Here is a 13,786-nt window from a genome sequence, read left to right as displayed (position 1 = left end):
TTTTGGGTTCATTTTTATTGAATTAATTGATATTTCTCACGAAAAAATTTGGGTATATAGTTATTTTCTTCACAAAAAAGTCTCGGTAAGTTCGGAAATTCTCAATATCTCGACAAAATCATCGTCTGTGGGTAGGAGTACAGGGGTCAGAGATATGCACAAGGATAGAATAAAAAGAAGAAGAAGATCAAGACACTAGTATATCTATGATCAAATCTAAAACCTAACCAAATTTTTGTGATTTTAAAAACAAAATATTCATTTGAATAAGAAATTGTTAAATGTTCAAGGTAAATTTTCAGTGTGTTGCATGGAATACATTCACAAAATTTCGATGAATTTTGTACTCTCTATAATGATTATCACTATTGTAGACAAACCAAAACAAAAAAAATGATTTAGGAAAATTTTTGTCTTGGATTTTGAGACATGGAGCATTGAAAGAAGGTATTCCTGTCGGCGTAGATGGATTCGTATCAGTTAACAATTTATTAGAACATAAATTCGTCCAAGGTAGATTCACTGAAAGAGATATTATCGAAGTTGTGGAAACAGACGAGAAGGGACGATTTGCCTTACGCTTGAATGAAAATAGTTTGGATATAAGAGCCAATCAGGGGCATTCTTTAAACGTAAGATATATACCAGACTTTTATATTATATTCCAATATGTTGTCATTTTTGAGTCCTTTGTCATTATATGAAATATTTTTAGCATATTCAAGAATTAGATCTCAAACCTATCACTAGTCCGATTAATGTCACATGTGTTATTCATGGAACATTCCTGAAAAATTGGGAAAAAATTAAGTCAGAAGGTCTACATCGAATGGGAAGGAACCATATACATTTTTCACAAGATCGACCAGATTGTAATAAACAGATAAGTGGTTTGAGGAAGAACTCTGAGATCTTCATTTATATAAATTTAGAAGCAGCTCTTGCAAGTGGTTTAAAATTTTTTTGTTCTGCAAACGGTGTAATTCTTTGTCCAGGAAATCAAAAGGGTTTTATTGAACCAATTTTCTTTGAAAAAGTTTGCAGAAGTGATGGTAGTCTATTGAAATTTTGATAAATATGGAAGTCAAATCTCTAAAATGTGATCTGTGTAAAAAGCAGTTTTCCCATGATAGAGAAGCATTTGATCATTTCAAAAGTAAGAAACATCTCAAACTGGTTGAGCAGCATGCAGATGTTAAATGTGGAGTTTATATTACAGGTTTGGACTAAATATTCATTTCTTCATCCATTCATTATTGAGCCCATTTTTTTTCTAATAAATATATTAGGTTTTAGTTACAACCAAACCAAGGAAGATGCTTTGCAGTATTTCTCAGATTATGGAGGAATTAGAAAATCATTAGTTGGGCCTACCATGAGTTACATGATCATAGTGTATGAAAAGGAAGAAGAGGCTGCAAAAGTTTTATCCTGTCATCATATTCTTCATGGTAGAAGGTTACGAGTAGAAAAACGTCTTCCCCCAGCAACATTTGGTGAGTGCACCATTTTAATTGAGATTTGTAGTTTTTTAGTATCATTTGTGGAAATTTACTCCAATGAGAGGTTTCATTTTGCATATTTCGGCCACATCAAATCAATATCCAAATTACAATTCTCATTTTTGCTGAATCAAGAAGAAACTTGTAGGGTTTTTTCATAAGACACAACTGATGTTGATTAAAAACATGATTATCATAAGCAAATTATGAAATCTGTTAATTTCTTTTGTGTAATGCTGAATTTATCCTTCAGACCACACCGACAATGATGATGACACACATCAAAAGCTGCTGCAGACTCTAAAAACCATAGAAGGCTTCGATAACCAAATAAGTCGATTTGTTCATTTGATGACACCAGATCTTCGAAATATTTCGAAAACATATGAATTAGTAAATAAGGACATATTTGAGGCGCTTTCCTCATTTTTTTCAGTATTCTGTATCTTCAATTTTGGATCCAGTACTACTTTTCTACAGTTCAATTCAAGCGATTTGGATGTTTATGTGGATATCATAGATAGACCTGAAAATGATAAGAAATGTTTAAAAATGATAAGATCTGCCTTAGCAAGAAGTAAGGTATTTTATAATGTAATTGACATACCTTCAGCCAAAATACCAATAGTGAAATGTACCCACAATCAGACGGGAATGAAATGTGACATAAATTTCAAAAACATGCTTGGGGTTGAAAACAGTAAATTAATTCGTTATTACCTTTCTCTTGATCACAGATTGAGGAATATTCTTTTGGTTATAAAATATTGGGCAAAAATTCAGGAAATAAGCGGTAGAAACCATTTGTTCACAAGTTATTCTATGGTTATGATGTTCATTTTTTATCTGCAAGAATGTCATTCATTCCCAAGTGTCTACGTATTGCAAAGGAATACTGTTCCTAACAACTCTAGAGTTATTTGGAATATGAATATAAATCCAGTTTCAGATATAGCAGCAAGCCATCAAATAAAAAATGTTTCAATGTTCGAAATATTGAGTGGGTTTTTCAGATACTACTCAACATTTAAATTTGACTCGCAAATCATTTGTCCGTATCTAGGAAGGACCATTGACAAACAGCGTTTTTCTGAGGTTAGCATGATACCGGAAGAATTTCGAATCTATGTAATGAATATTGATTTCATAGAACCTCTGAAATACGACAAACCTGTTTGTCTTCAAGATCCTTTTGAATTGAATGTGAACACTTGTAATATAATTTTTAAGAATATTTTGGACAGATTTGTTGCTGCATGTTTATCCGCAGTTCAGACATTATCAAATGAAAAAGGAGATAAGGTGATCAATTTATTTTCTGTTGGGGCATTAAATGCAGATACCCCGTCTAAGAAAAAGAAAAAGTATGAGGATGATCCGAGTAGTTATAAATTTTGTTTGAAGCAGCCAAACTTGAGTAATGTTCCCATGGATTCAGAAACCAATACTTCGGAAATGTGGTTTCAACATACAATAGATTATTGTTGTACAGTATTTGAAAAGGTCCTCAAATTAGATATGAATGAGACGTATAACCATAAAAGGGCACGAATTGGCGAACAAAATCATATTGACAATGATGTTAAAACGTTTCACGCTCTTGCTTTTGTGAACATGTGGGATTCTCGAAATGTAAATCCAGTAACTCTTAAAGATGAACTAGATAATTGTACGACCACTTTAGAAAGGGAAATTAAATTGAGTGATCACATATGGGAAGGCAATGCAAAGATTCGACCTACAATACCTTTATTTGAATGTAATATCACTTTTACGTGCACCAAAGATCCAATGACTGTACAGATTGAGTTATTCAGGGTCAAATCCTACAAGAAAATATACAAAGCTTTTGCGTTATATGTGACCAAAAAAATTCCTCAGTGGTTTTTGGTGCATGTAAAAGAAGAGAAGAGTAGGGATGGCACAAAATTGCCTGAAGTTGTTATTGTATCCGACTAATCTTTGGTTAGGTTTCCAATTATTCAATTGTATTCAAATACATGTTGGAAATTGGGGAAGCATATAAAGTTTATTTTTTTTATTTGTTAATCCTTTTGTGATATTAGTAGGATGATCTGAATGAAATATTCTGTATTGAATATGTCTTACAGTGAAATCTATAAATTAGGTTCACTGGTGTCTTATAACTGAAGGGTGGTTTTTAGTTTTTCTTCTTATCAAAGTAATGTACTTTCTTTCTACGAAAAATTGTAAATAAAAGACTTATTTCTTTAATTTCGTATTTTGTTCTCTGCTTATGAAAGATAGTCGCCATTTTTATGGTTGCACCATAACTCAAGATGGACTGGACTCTTCGTTGTGAAGTTTTATTTGTAATTTTTTTTGTGGGCTGCTTATAATGAAAATCATTAAAAAAATGGTGTAAGCTCTAATGTTGGGTTTAAACAGAGTTCCTGCCAATTCAAAAACGACAAGGTTTTCTTCCATTTTCCAAACTTCAAATGTAAAAGAATTCAATAGAAATTGGACTAACAACGATCTGAGTTCAAAGTCGACACAGAGAGGGTGCCGCAGTTGAGTTATGCGGTACCGATGAGCTCTAATTAGGGCGAAACCAGTCTATCGCCACTCTTCGTCGATAATTATGGAATAACTGAGAATGATCAATCGGGTTGCGTTCACAAACTTACTCTGAGTAAGCTCTGATTACTCGAAGCGTTCACAAACGTACTTTTAGTTCCTCAGAGTAGGCTCTCTGAGTATGGCCATACTCATACTCTACTCTCGGAGTAAGTTTGTGAACGTACACTCGGAATTCTTCGTCAAGAACAAAATTATTTATTGAAAACGAATCCATCGGGAATCAGAATCCGCCAATGAAACAAATGTATATGAATCCATATTTCTTTAATGAAAATAATGTACATGTTTATTGCCTAGACCTCCAATATATATTACACTTCAGAATAGGGTCTTATACACAAATTTTCTGATAAATGTAGCACTACACCATATAAGTTAATCAAATGCCTGAATGTAATCATTGCAAATTACAAACCAGAATTCATCCTTCTCGAACAGTGACTAGATTTCCACTTAATTCATGAACTTGTTTACGATGACGATTTTTGTAAGAATTAAATATTACAAAAGAATAACACAAACCCAGATAAAGGAACACTTCGTTTTCCGTGGAATCTAGACAGTGTTGCGTTTCTAAAACACTTACTACACACATATACCTACAAAGACTAAAATCTAAATTGGTTTAAAAACACTCGACTGACTATTTACGATTTAAAAAATGTAAATGTTTTGTTAGTATTCTTCACCGAAGTATCGTTAAATGATAGCATATTTTGATTTTTACAGTGATATGATATATTGCTGGAATATTTGCAAAACCAATGATTTGGAAATCTGTACAATTTCGGATATATATTGATATGTTCATTTTCGATCGATTTTGCATACATTCTATAATTGTTAGATTTGTAGAAGGGAACAAGTACAACAATACGTTCGACTAAATTCGACTACTGAAACTGTGTTCTCTGCTACTATCAAAACTATGTACATTCATAATCGGATTGAACAGATACATTACTAAATAACATGTTCACCTGAGATTTATTGAATGAAAGAGTTCATATTGAATACTTAGAACGTAAATATATGTGTGTAAAATTAAATCGAGATTCCTGCTAGTCAATTGAATGGAATTCGAGATCTCGTAAAAATGAAAAGACGTTTCGTTATAAATTCTTTACTGGAAAAAAAAGGTTATAAAAAACCGACCCTATTCATAGTTTCCCCCTCATAGGTCTACGAACAAAAAATATGTAGTCAGTCAGAAAATCGACAAACAAAAACCATATAAATAAATTCTCAATAATCAAATAAATTAACGGTGATATCATGGACACATCAATATTTTCTTAATATAATAACAACCGTATTAATTTCAGTTAGGAACTTTGAAATATTTCTGATTGGTCCTCCTTACAAAAAAGAACCGCTTATTTACATTGACAAAAGGATTAATATTGTTCAATTTCATATACACATCGTTGGAATGCTAAACAAATAACTAGGTTCACCTAAATCCGATGTATTTGCAATTCTATATAAATGTGCCTATTGACTTACTATCTATCTACAGTTTTATACATATTTGACAGATGACAAACATTCATTTATAAATATTTTAGGACCCTGCTTTACTAAATGAGTGTCAACTGACTATATATTTCACGATTAAGTTTTATTCATAATAATTAAAAAAATATTGTTTTCATGGTATGTTTCTTTCCGATCAAGAGTCAATTTCAAGAGTGATAAAGAAAAACGAAAGATGATATGTTTGTGTCACTTGAGAAAAAGAATGAAACAAGGGAAACATACCATATATGAACAATTTAATGATATAATATTCGCTCAATTTTTTCAATCACTATTACACATTAACATTCACAAAATAATTCCGTATAATCAGTTGTTACATCGAATGCAAAATACATACATTTATACAATAAAAATAAAGCACTATATGAAAAATTAAGGGACTGTACAACCTATATAACACTAAAATATTTTTGGCATAATTGTCGAAATTTTCATTATGAAGTACCTTTACTCAGCCTCACCAATGAAATAAAATTCAAAATTCAAATACTGACCTTTTTGGGAATGTTTTGACGTGTAGTCCATAAAACTGAGGCGAAATTTTTGTGTCCGAATAGGCTTAAAACTTATAATTATTTTAGGAACTTTTTTATTCGTGGAAGACTGTTGTATAATGGCAATGTAGAAGAGTAAAGCTGAAAATCCTCCTTTTCCCGATATTTTGGCATTAATCGATATTCTTCTCAGTTTTAGTCATCAAGATATTCTCTGGTATGGCATACCTTTCCAAGGAACTCACACCCGATCTGTCCGAAAATTTCTGCGCGATCAGTGATAAACTAAAGATTCATTGCACTGTGTGTTATATCACTCTAAGTAGTGATCCGCAAAAAAATTAACGTGGGGTCATTCTTGCTTGACCATCATGTTGGGGTTGAAACTGTGACTACTGGACGTGACTAAAGATAACGGACTAGGGGCTAAAGAATTAGCAATCGCGAACATTGCGCCATTAGTGTTAGCTGATGAGCACGGCGAGCCCATAGCAGCTGCTGGCGGATTGATTCTCTTCTCTTTCTGTCTTCTATTGCAAAACCACACTCTAACAACCTCTTTCTCCATACAGAGTCCATCGGCCAAAATCGAAATTTCTTCCGATGTCGGTTTTGGATTCTGCACGAAGGCCTTCTCTAAAGCTATTCGAACACTTGTCTCAATGGACGTCCTCTTCTTTCTGCGCCTACCAATGGCTTCAGGTGTCGTCAGAGGATTGCTCAAAGCTCCTGGATTAGTCATGGTACTATCAGCGTCTTCCAGCCATTTTTGAAGAAGAGGCTTCAATTTGCACATATTCTTGAAGCTAAGGTTCAAGGCTTCGAACCTGGATATGGTCGTTTGGGAAAAATCGTTGCCATACAGTTTTCCCATCGCCAGTCCAACGTCTCCTTGCGTGAAACCTGGAAAATATTTAGTCTTATAGTTGATCCATTGAAAAATTGGGTGTTAAAATGAAATGGTTTAAATCTTTTCATCCAACCACATGGTTCTGGAGGAATCGAGTTAACTTATACTCACCTAATTTTATCCTCCTCTGCTTGAACGTTTTGGCAAACTGCTCGAGCTCCTCCAAGTCTGTAGTCTCCTCTGGCGAAGGCTCTAGGAGTCTGGAGGGAGTCTTCAGGTGCTGAGGCGTAAGCCCCACCGATCCAGGGGTGCTGGGGGTGAGCAGACTGGCAGGAATGTGGGCAGCATTATTTGGGGGTGTCGTTTGAGTTTGATGAGGCACTAGCGTATTGTTTGATGGGATGCTTGTGTTGTGCTGGTGTTGTTGTACGACATTCTGCTGCTGATGCTGCGTCTTTTGTAGTTGCTGTAACTGTTGAGCGATTTGTTGTACCTAAAAGGGGAAAAATTGTTACTAACAAGAAATTTTGTGGCTTGAAGCAAGCGTAGCACATATAGTATGTATAAATAGAAAAAAAATGATATGGACTTGTAGCATTGATGGGTTTCGTACAATTTTTCGAAAAAGATGGAAACGCATTTTGAACCAAATTATCCAAGAAGCGCTGAAAGGTATTGAAAAACATGTTAATCGCTCAAGATTTAACAGGAGACAACTCAAAATTTATTCTAACTTAACACGATTTAGGAGATCATTCAAAAGTGCTTGCTCGAAACATTCAACATAGGCTCTTTCGTTCTGAAAATAAATATCTTCACGTACTTAACAATCATGCAAACTGGACATTAGAAACTTCACAACATAAATGAGGCTGGACACTAATGATGTAATCATGAGGGAATACATGCAACACTGAGATGGATCGCAATAATGTATCGATAGCATTTTGGACAATACGCTAGCTACTTTTTTGAAACAGGTTTCAGAATTGGGGCAACTAATTTAACATCTAATAAAATTAGCCACGTCACATTTAAAGCGATTCGTATAGAAAACACACCTGCATCGAATGTGGAGGCCTTGATGTCAAGGGTGTTCTCGAAAATCCTTGTAGAAAACCCTTAGAAATTTCAAATCGTTACAATCGAATCTCATGATGAAAAAAATTACAAATTACCTGGTTCTGTAGGAAAAATTGTGTCTGTGGATTGAGTTGGTTGCCGCTTGCTTGCTGGAGCATGGCGAGTTGCTGCAACTGTTGGAGGTTTTGGGGATTTTGTAGGGCTTGCAAACTGCCCAACATCTGGAGGTGGTTACCAAAAATGCCGCCGAGGCCTCCCAAAGCTGCCAGAGCAGCCCCAACTCCCGGGCTAGAACTCGTGACTTGGGAGTTTGGGGATGGTATTCTTGGCTGTTGTTCGGGATCATTTGTTACCTGAAAAAGAATTGGAAGATGAACGATTTTTATAATGGAGATTCTTGAGATTTCACAAATATACCTTAGAGATCATGCAAAGCATTTTGGTTCAGAAATCGTAGATGCATACAAGACGTGTTCTACGTAAGAACAAAGTGTGAGGAATTCTCCTTACGAATCTATACGTATGGAAGCGAAATCAGGTAGTTCATCATTCGTTAATGCCCCTAATATGAGTTATTACCATGGATAATTTAACATTTAATTATATTCATTCGGAGGAAATGTTCGACTGAAAATTAAAGGTTGTTCTTCTAAATATGCAAAACATCAAGCGAGATACCTCGTCATATTCAAAACAGACATCTTTTATAACCATCCAAGGTAACGTGCAGTTGGGTAAGCTGTTTCAGAAAACAAGGATATCCTAGTTATTATCCACGAGGCTAATGATTTTGTGGAACGTTGAGCGTTATAAGTCATAAAAAAGTTTATATGCACCCTATTGGTTCGAATTCCTCTCGTTTTTAAGATATTTAGAATTTTTCTCGATGTGATAAATTGTAGATCAAGTTGATGTCTCTGATACCTTCATTACATACATACGGAGTGAGTAAAAAGAAATCTTCAATATTTACTATGTGTAACAGAGTACCTATAATTTACTTTTTTCTTCTCATTTCGATAAAGGTAATTATTTCAGTTTTTCAATCTAATGAGTGCATGAAAATTTATCAACTAGAGGATAATAATTGGAAAACGAATCTTTTCACTGCTCTGCTTGGAAAAAATCAAGTGAAAGGCAATGGAGAAATCAGATCATCATAAGTTCCCTTTAAACCACTTGTACCTAATAAATGGCTAGAAAGATTGATGTGTCCTTATTTCGCGAAACGTCAGGAGGGACTAGGTCTCCCTCAAGAGTTTAAACATTCAACTTTTGGAGGGGCCGTACAACGCAATATTATCGGAGTTTAATACGGCTGGGACCAGCAACTTCTGATTTATATATAGCTGTAGAACAAATGTTTTCAAAAGGAGAACAGCTTGGAAACAACCCCAGGGACAGATCGTCAATTATCTCCACGTTCATTTCGTTTAAAGTCAATATTTAAAGAAATCTCGGATATATTTTGCGGGCCTATGGAGTCTTTCTACAGTTCAAGATGAAATTTCTGTATGGTTATAAAACGATCACTTTGAACCTCTCCTTTAATTTTCAATTGGGTTTTCGATTGAAGGACGCAACTTTGAATATTGAGAAAAAAAAGAATTGCTTCGAAAAATTCGGCTCACTTCGGTTCTTCATAAAAATACAGGGTGTTTTCAAATTAGACGTGAACCTTGGAGGAGGTGTTAGTATCACTCATTTGTTGTCGTTTGAGCCATATTTATTGATAACCAAAAGTCTACTGTTTCCGAGATTTTCTTTTTCTTGTGTTTTTCAAAAATTTCTCACCTTACTTAATTTTTCGGCAATTTTTTCTACGTTGACCAAGTTCGATTATAATTTTGGATTATTTTCATCAAAAAAAGATATGATACGTATGAAAAAAGCAAAACTATCCTGTATTAGATGTTGAAAAAGAAATAGTATGATTTAAAATTTGTTATATGAAGAAAAGAAAAATCAATTTCTAATATAAATTTGCCAGCAACTTCCAAATTTTTTCATACATGAATTGTGGAATTCGAAAGTTGTAGGCAGATTGAAATTAGAAATTGATTTTTATTTTCTTCGTATACCAAATTTTAAATCATACTAATTCTTTTTCAATATCTATTACAGGATATTTTTGCTTTTTTCATACGTATCATATCTTTTTCTGATGAAAATAATCCAAAAATATAATAAAACTTGGTCAACAGAGAAAAAATTTACGAAAAATGAAGTAATCTGAGGAATTTTTTGAAAAAAACTAGAACTCAAATATCTCGGAAAATTTTTGGTTATCAATAAATATGGTTCAAACGACAGAAAAAAAGTTATACCTACACATCGTCCAAGGTTCACGTCTAATTTGAAAACACCCTGTATAATGGGACAAAAAAATTTCGACCAATAAAAAAAAATTGCATTAAGATAAACTTGATCCAATAAATGTTCAGATTTACAGATAAGTCTAGACAATTTCCATACAATGGTATGAACCATGTGCTGACATACTCTAACATGCAGGAGAATCTCAAATGACTTAACCGAAGTTTTTTTTTACATTAAAATCGATCTTTGTTTTTTCAGCGGCGAAACACACTGTATATTTTCCATTTAATAAACGTGCAAGATGAAATCTGTTATGGATTTTTCGTGATCCATAAATATTATTCCTTGATAACTCACGAAAATACTTCTGTTTTGATATTAGGTAATCAGTTTTACAAACAAGGAAAAAGAAAGAAATTCAAATTAAAATAATTCAAATTCCAAAATGCAATGTAGGGCATTTCTGAATACAAAGTTGTTTAACCAGTATAATAATAATCATTATCATATGAAAAATTATTATATTCAAAAATTTAAAAGGGCGATTTAATTACACTATCGATACAACATTATTTTAATTCACTTTCGGCGACTGAACAATCACAGAAATTAATTAGAATAATTCTTGATTCATTATTGAACACGCCCAGCTCGCCAGCATATTCGAATCAAGAAACTAATTAAAAATTGTCCCAGATGGGAAATTGAATTTTTTTTCCATATAAACCTATAAATCTCGTAGTATGATATTTATTTTTGTTTCGTATTTACTCCCATCCAAATGAGAATTTATGATATCTTTGTCACAAGCCCAAACAGATATTTCGAATTAAAAACTAAACCGTAACCGAATTAAAACTAAAAAAAAATCCTTTTTTTTGATAACCTCGGTTTTTTAGAAATTTAAAAGAACTCGCAATTTTTTCGTGTTAAATCTGTTTTTATTCATTATAAGAAGTAATAAATAGAGGGTAATAGGCGTCAAAGAACCCGCCTGTGTAATGAAGGATAACTCACCAAGTTTAGTGCTCCTTCTCTTGTAGATTCCAAAGAATTCTCATCGTGATGATCACCTCGCTCACTAATTAGGCTTTGGTCATCACCGCTGACATCTCCATTCGCATCTGTAAAGGAAACATTATAATCATTATCATCTTCGAGAGTAGAGGATGTCGGAAAACAAGTACTTCATAGTTTTTGAAATTTTTGCGGTTTGCTTCATTCCAATTATCTTTCGCGAAAAAACGACACGATCGTAAAACAAAGGAAATATGTGAGAGTAGATTTTTCATTTCAAGGACAAGGATTCGGCTGTCTTTCGATTGAGTTGAAATAACTGAAATACCTTGAAAAAAATTCAATATCTACATAGTATTTTGGGAATTTAATAATTCTTCCTGAAATTCGAATTGGAACATGGTCGAGAAATTGTTTTATATTTAACTTACCCATACATATGTTGAAATGATAACAAGATCATGCAATCAAAAAAGAAATCGAACAATATTCAAGATAACTCCGAATTTATGAAGCAAATTGATGCATTGTTTTCGATCCACGGAAATGTTGGAATCAGGAACGTATCATTTTTAATGATCGACATAAAAAACAAACTATCCTATGCAAATTTAATGACGAATTTTAATATTCAATTATTTTAATCTTCACGGGTTATTGAATCCCATAAAGACCTGCAATTATACGATGTACCTCGTTTGTTTGAATAATAATGTTGCCTAATCACTTACTAAAATACGATAATTCTTATTTTATTATTACATGCTCCATTGTAATTCAACATTTTTCCATTAAGATCGCATTCAATTGCCAGTTTTATTGACTGGTCCCGATTTTGGTCTGTGTAATTAGAAGATGTAACTGCCTTGCCAAAATTCATTAAACATCTCGTAATGATATAGTTTTTAATTCAAGATCGACCTACAAAAGCTGAACGTAGTATTCATTATCCTCAATATATCATCCTTCAGTATGTATAAATTATTGTTCGGTATTTCAGAGCTGATTCGATATTTTCATCAGAAGAAAATTTTACATACAGGGTAAACCAACGAAAACAAATTGAATATCCGACTTTGAAATGAAAATGTGAAAAATCGCTCACACCCATCAATTTCTAATTTTTTTCCGAAAAACTATCAATTTTTTTTCTAAAAAAATTGACATACTATGATTTGATTTACCTTAATCTATCGTAAATTTTTAAGAACGTAACAAGGGTGGAAATGATAAAATTATATTTCAGAACATCAGCTGTTTTATTTAACGAACGATATCCTGGAAAAAATGCATCCATTGCTTACGTTGTGCAACTGGTTGCAAAATTTGGCGCTACTAGTTCAGTTGGAAAAAAAAGAGGGTGCATGAAAGAGACGAAGCGAGGGACGTGGCTGTCTAAGGTCATGTAGCAATGGATCCGACCTTTAGTACTAGGAAATTGTCCAACGTATCTGGTGTTTTATGCAAAACAATCATGAAATCCTTAAACAACATAATTATTTTCCAACAAGATGGCATATGTCGTTATTCGTTATTCAAGAAGTTAAAAAGTTTTTTAACTAGGTAGAAAATTTTTTAACATTTATATTTTTGGATACACGTAGAGGAAACTAATATTGAGATCTACTGATCGTTCAAAATGAAGCCCCCTTATTTTTTCGTGAAAATTTCAGGCAATTTTTGTTGTATCTAAGCGCTAACATCCAAACGCAGCAAATCATAGAGCGTTCCAGAATTCTGTATAATTTTCCAATCTAAATTCGATGTGTTATTCCTTGTCAAATCCGCTAAATCTCACCCTCCAATCGCATTGACGCCCGTTCGTGCCGTTAAAGCTTAAAAAATCAATCTTTGTTAAAATGGCGCGTGCCCGAAGGGGTTGAATTCAAATGGGGATCGCATTATAAATTTTGATTGGCGAGCATCGGGTAACAATGAGGTAACCTAAAGAGACGAATTAGGGTTGTCCGCTTTAACACTCGATACATCGCATAAAAGGATATTGTGTAACCAGCTATCGATCACGAGCTGACATGGCGGTTTTCCCTGTCAAATTCTACGTTTCTGAACATCTGTACGCCGAAAGCGTTAATGGAGTAATTAGGGCGTTTTTATGTCGCCGAAGATTTGATCGATCCCTAACACCCGCTTTGGACCTAATTCCGCTGCAAATTTCGTAAAAAATGAAGGAAATAAAGGATCTCATTACTGGAAAATTCAAAGAAAATGAAAAAACTTGAAAAAAATTGAAAGAAAGAAAAATAAAAATAATTAAAAAAATTGAAAATCTGAAAAAAGACGACGTAAAAACACATTCGAGGACTCTTTTTAGCGACCAAAAGTTAGTCTCACATATCTAGGGAGTACAAAAGTAT

General features: G+C 33.4%; 3 protein-coding genes across 4 annotated transcripts in view; 2 read left to right on the top strand and 1 right to left on the bottom strand.

Moving 5' to 3' along the window:
- The first annotated feature begins 235 nt into the window (after window positions 1–235).
- Window positions 236–1,072, top strand: LOC123309826 (tRNA 2'-phosphotransferase 1). Its single transcript, XM_044893103.1, has 3 exons — window positions 236–290; window positions 375–632; window positions 716–1,072. The coding sequence occupies exons 1-3, from the start codon at window positions 282–284 to the stop codon at window positions 1,070–1,072; spliced, it is 624 nt and encodes a 207-aa protein (XP_044749038.1). The 5' UTR covers window positions 236–281.
- Window positions 1,073–1,077: 5 nt separating this feature from the next.
- LOC123309825 (speckle targeted PIP5K1A-regulated poly(A) polymerase-like) lies at window positions 1,078–3,737 on the top strand. Its single transcript, XM_044893101.1, has 3 exons — window positions 1,078–1,219; window positions 1,290–1,496; window positions 1,756–3,737. The coding sequence occupies exons 1-3, from the start codon at window positions 1,078–1,080 to the stop codon at window positions 3,459–3,461; spliced, it is 2,055 nt and encodes a 684-aa protein (XP_044749036.1). The 3' UTR covers window positions 3,462–3,737.
- A 616-nt stretch (window positions 3,738–4,353) lies between these two features.
- Window positions 4,354–13,786, bottom strand: part of LOC123309400 (POU domain protein 2-like) — a 92,391-nt gene continuing 82,958 nt past the window's right edge. The window contains exons 5-9 of one of the 2 annotated variants that reach the window (XM_044892505.1): window positions 11,412–11,518; window positions 8,171–8,428; window positions 8,054–8,113; window positions 7,164–7,485; window positions 4,354–7,045 (exon numbers count right to left, since the gene is read on the bottom strand). In XM_044892505.1, coding sequence (XP_044748440.1) covers window positions 6,495–7,045; window positions 7,164–7,485; window positions 8,054–8,113; window positions 8,171–8,428; window positions 11,412–11,518 — 1,298 coding nt within the window. In that variant the 3' untranslated portion in view covers window positions 4,354–6,494. The remainder of the gene's footprint in view (window positions 7,046–7,163; window positions 7,486–8,053; window positions 8,114–8,170; window positions 8,429–11,411; window positions 11,519–13,786) is intronic. The other variant, XM_044892506.1, reaches the window with a different exon arrangement.

Source organism: Coccinella septempunctata, chromosome 3 (genome assembly GCF_907165205.1).
Source record: "Coccinella septempunctata chromosome 3, icCocSept1.1, whole genome shotgun sequence".
NCBI lineage: Eukaryota > Metazoa > Arthropoda > Insecta > Coleoptera > Coccinellidae > Coccinella > Coccinella septempunctata.
Note: the sequence above shows the minus strand (reverse complement) of the source record. Positions and strands in the feature narration are given on the sequence as shown.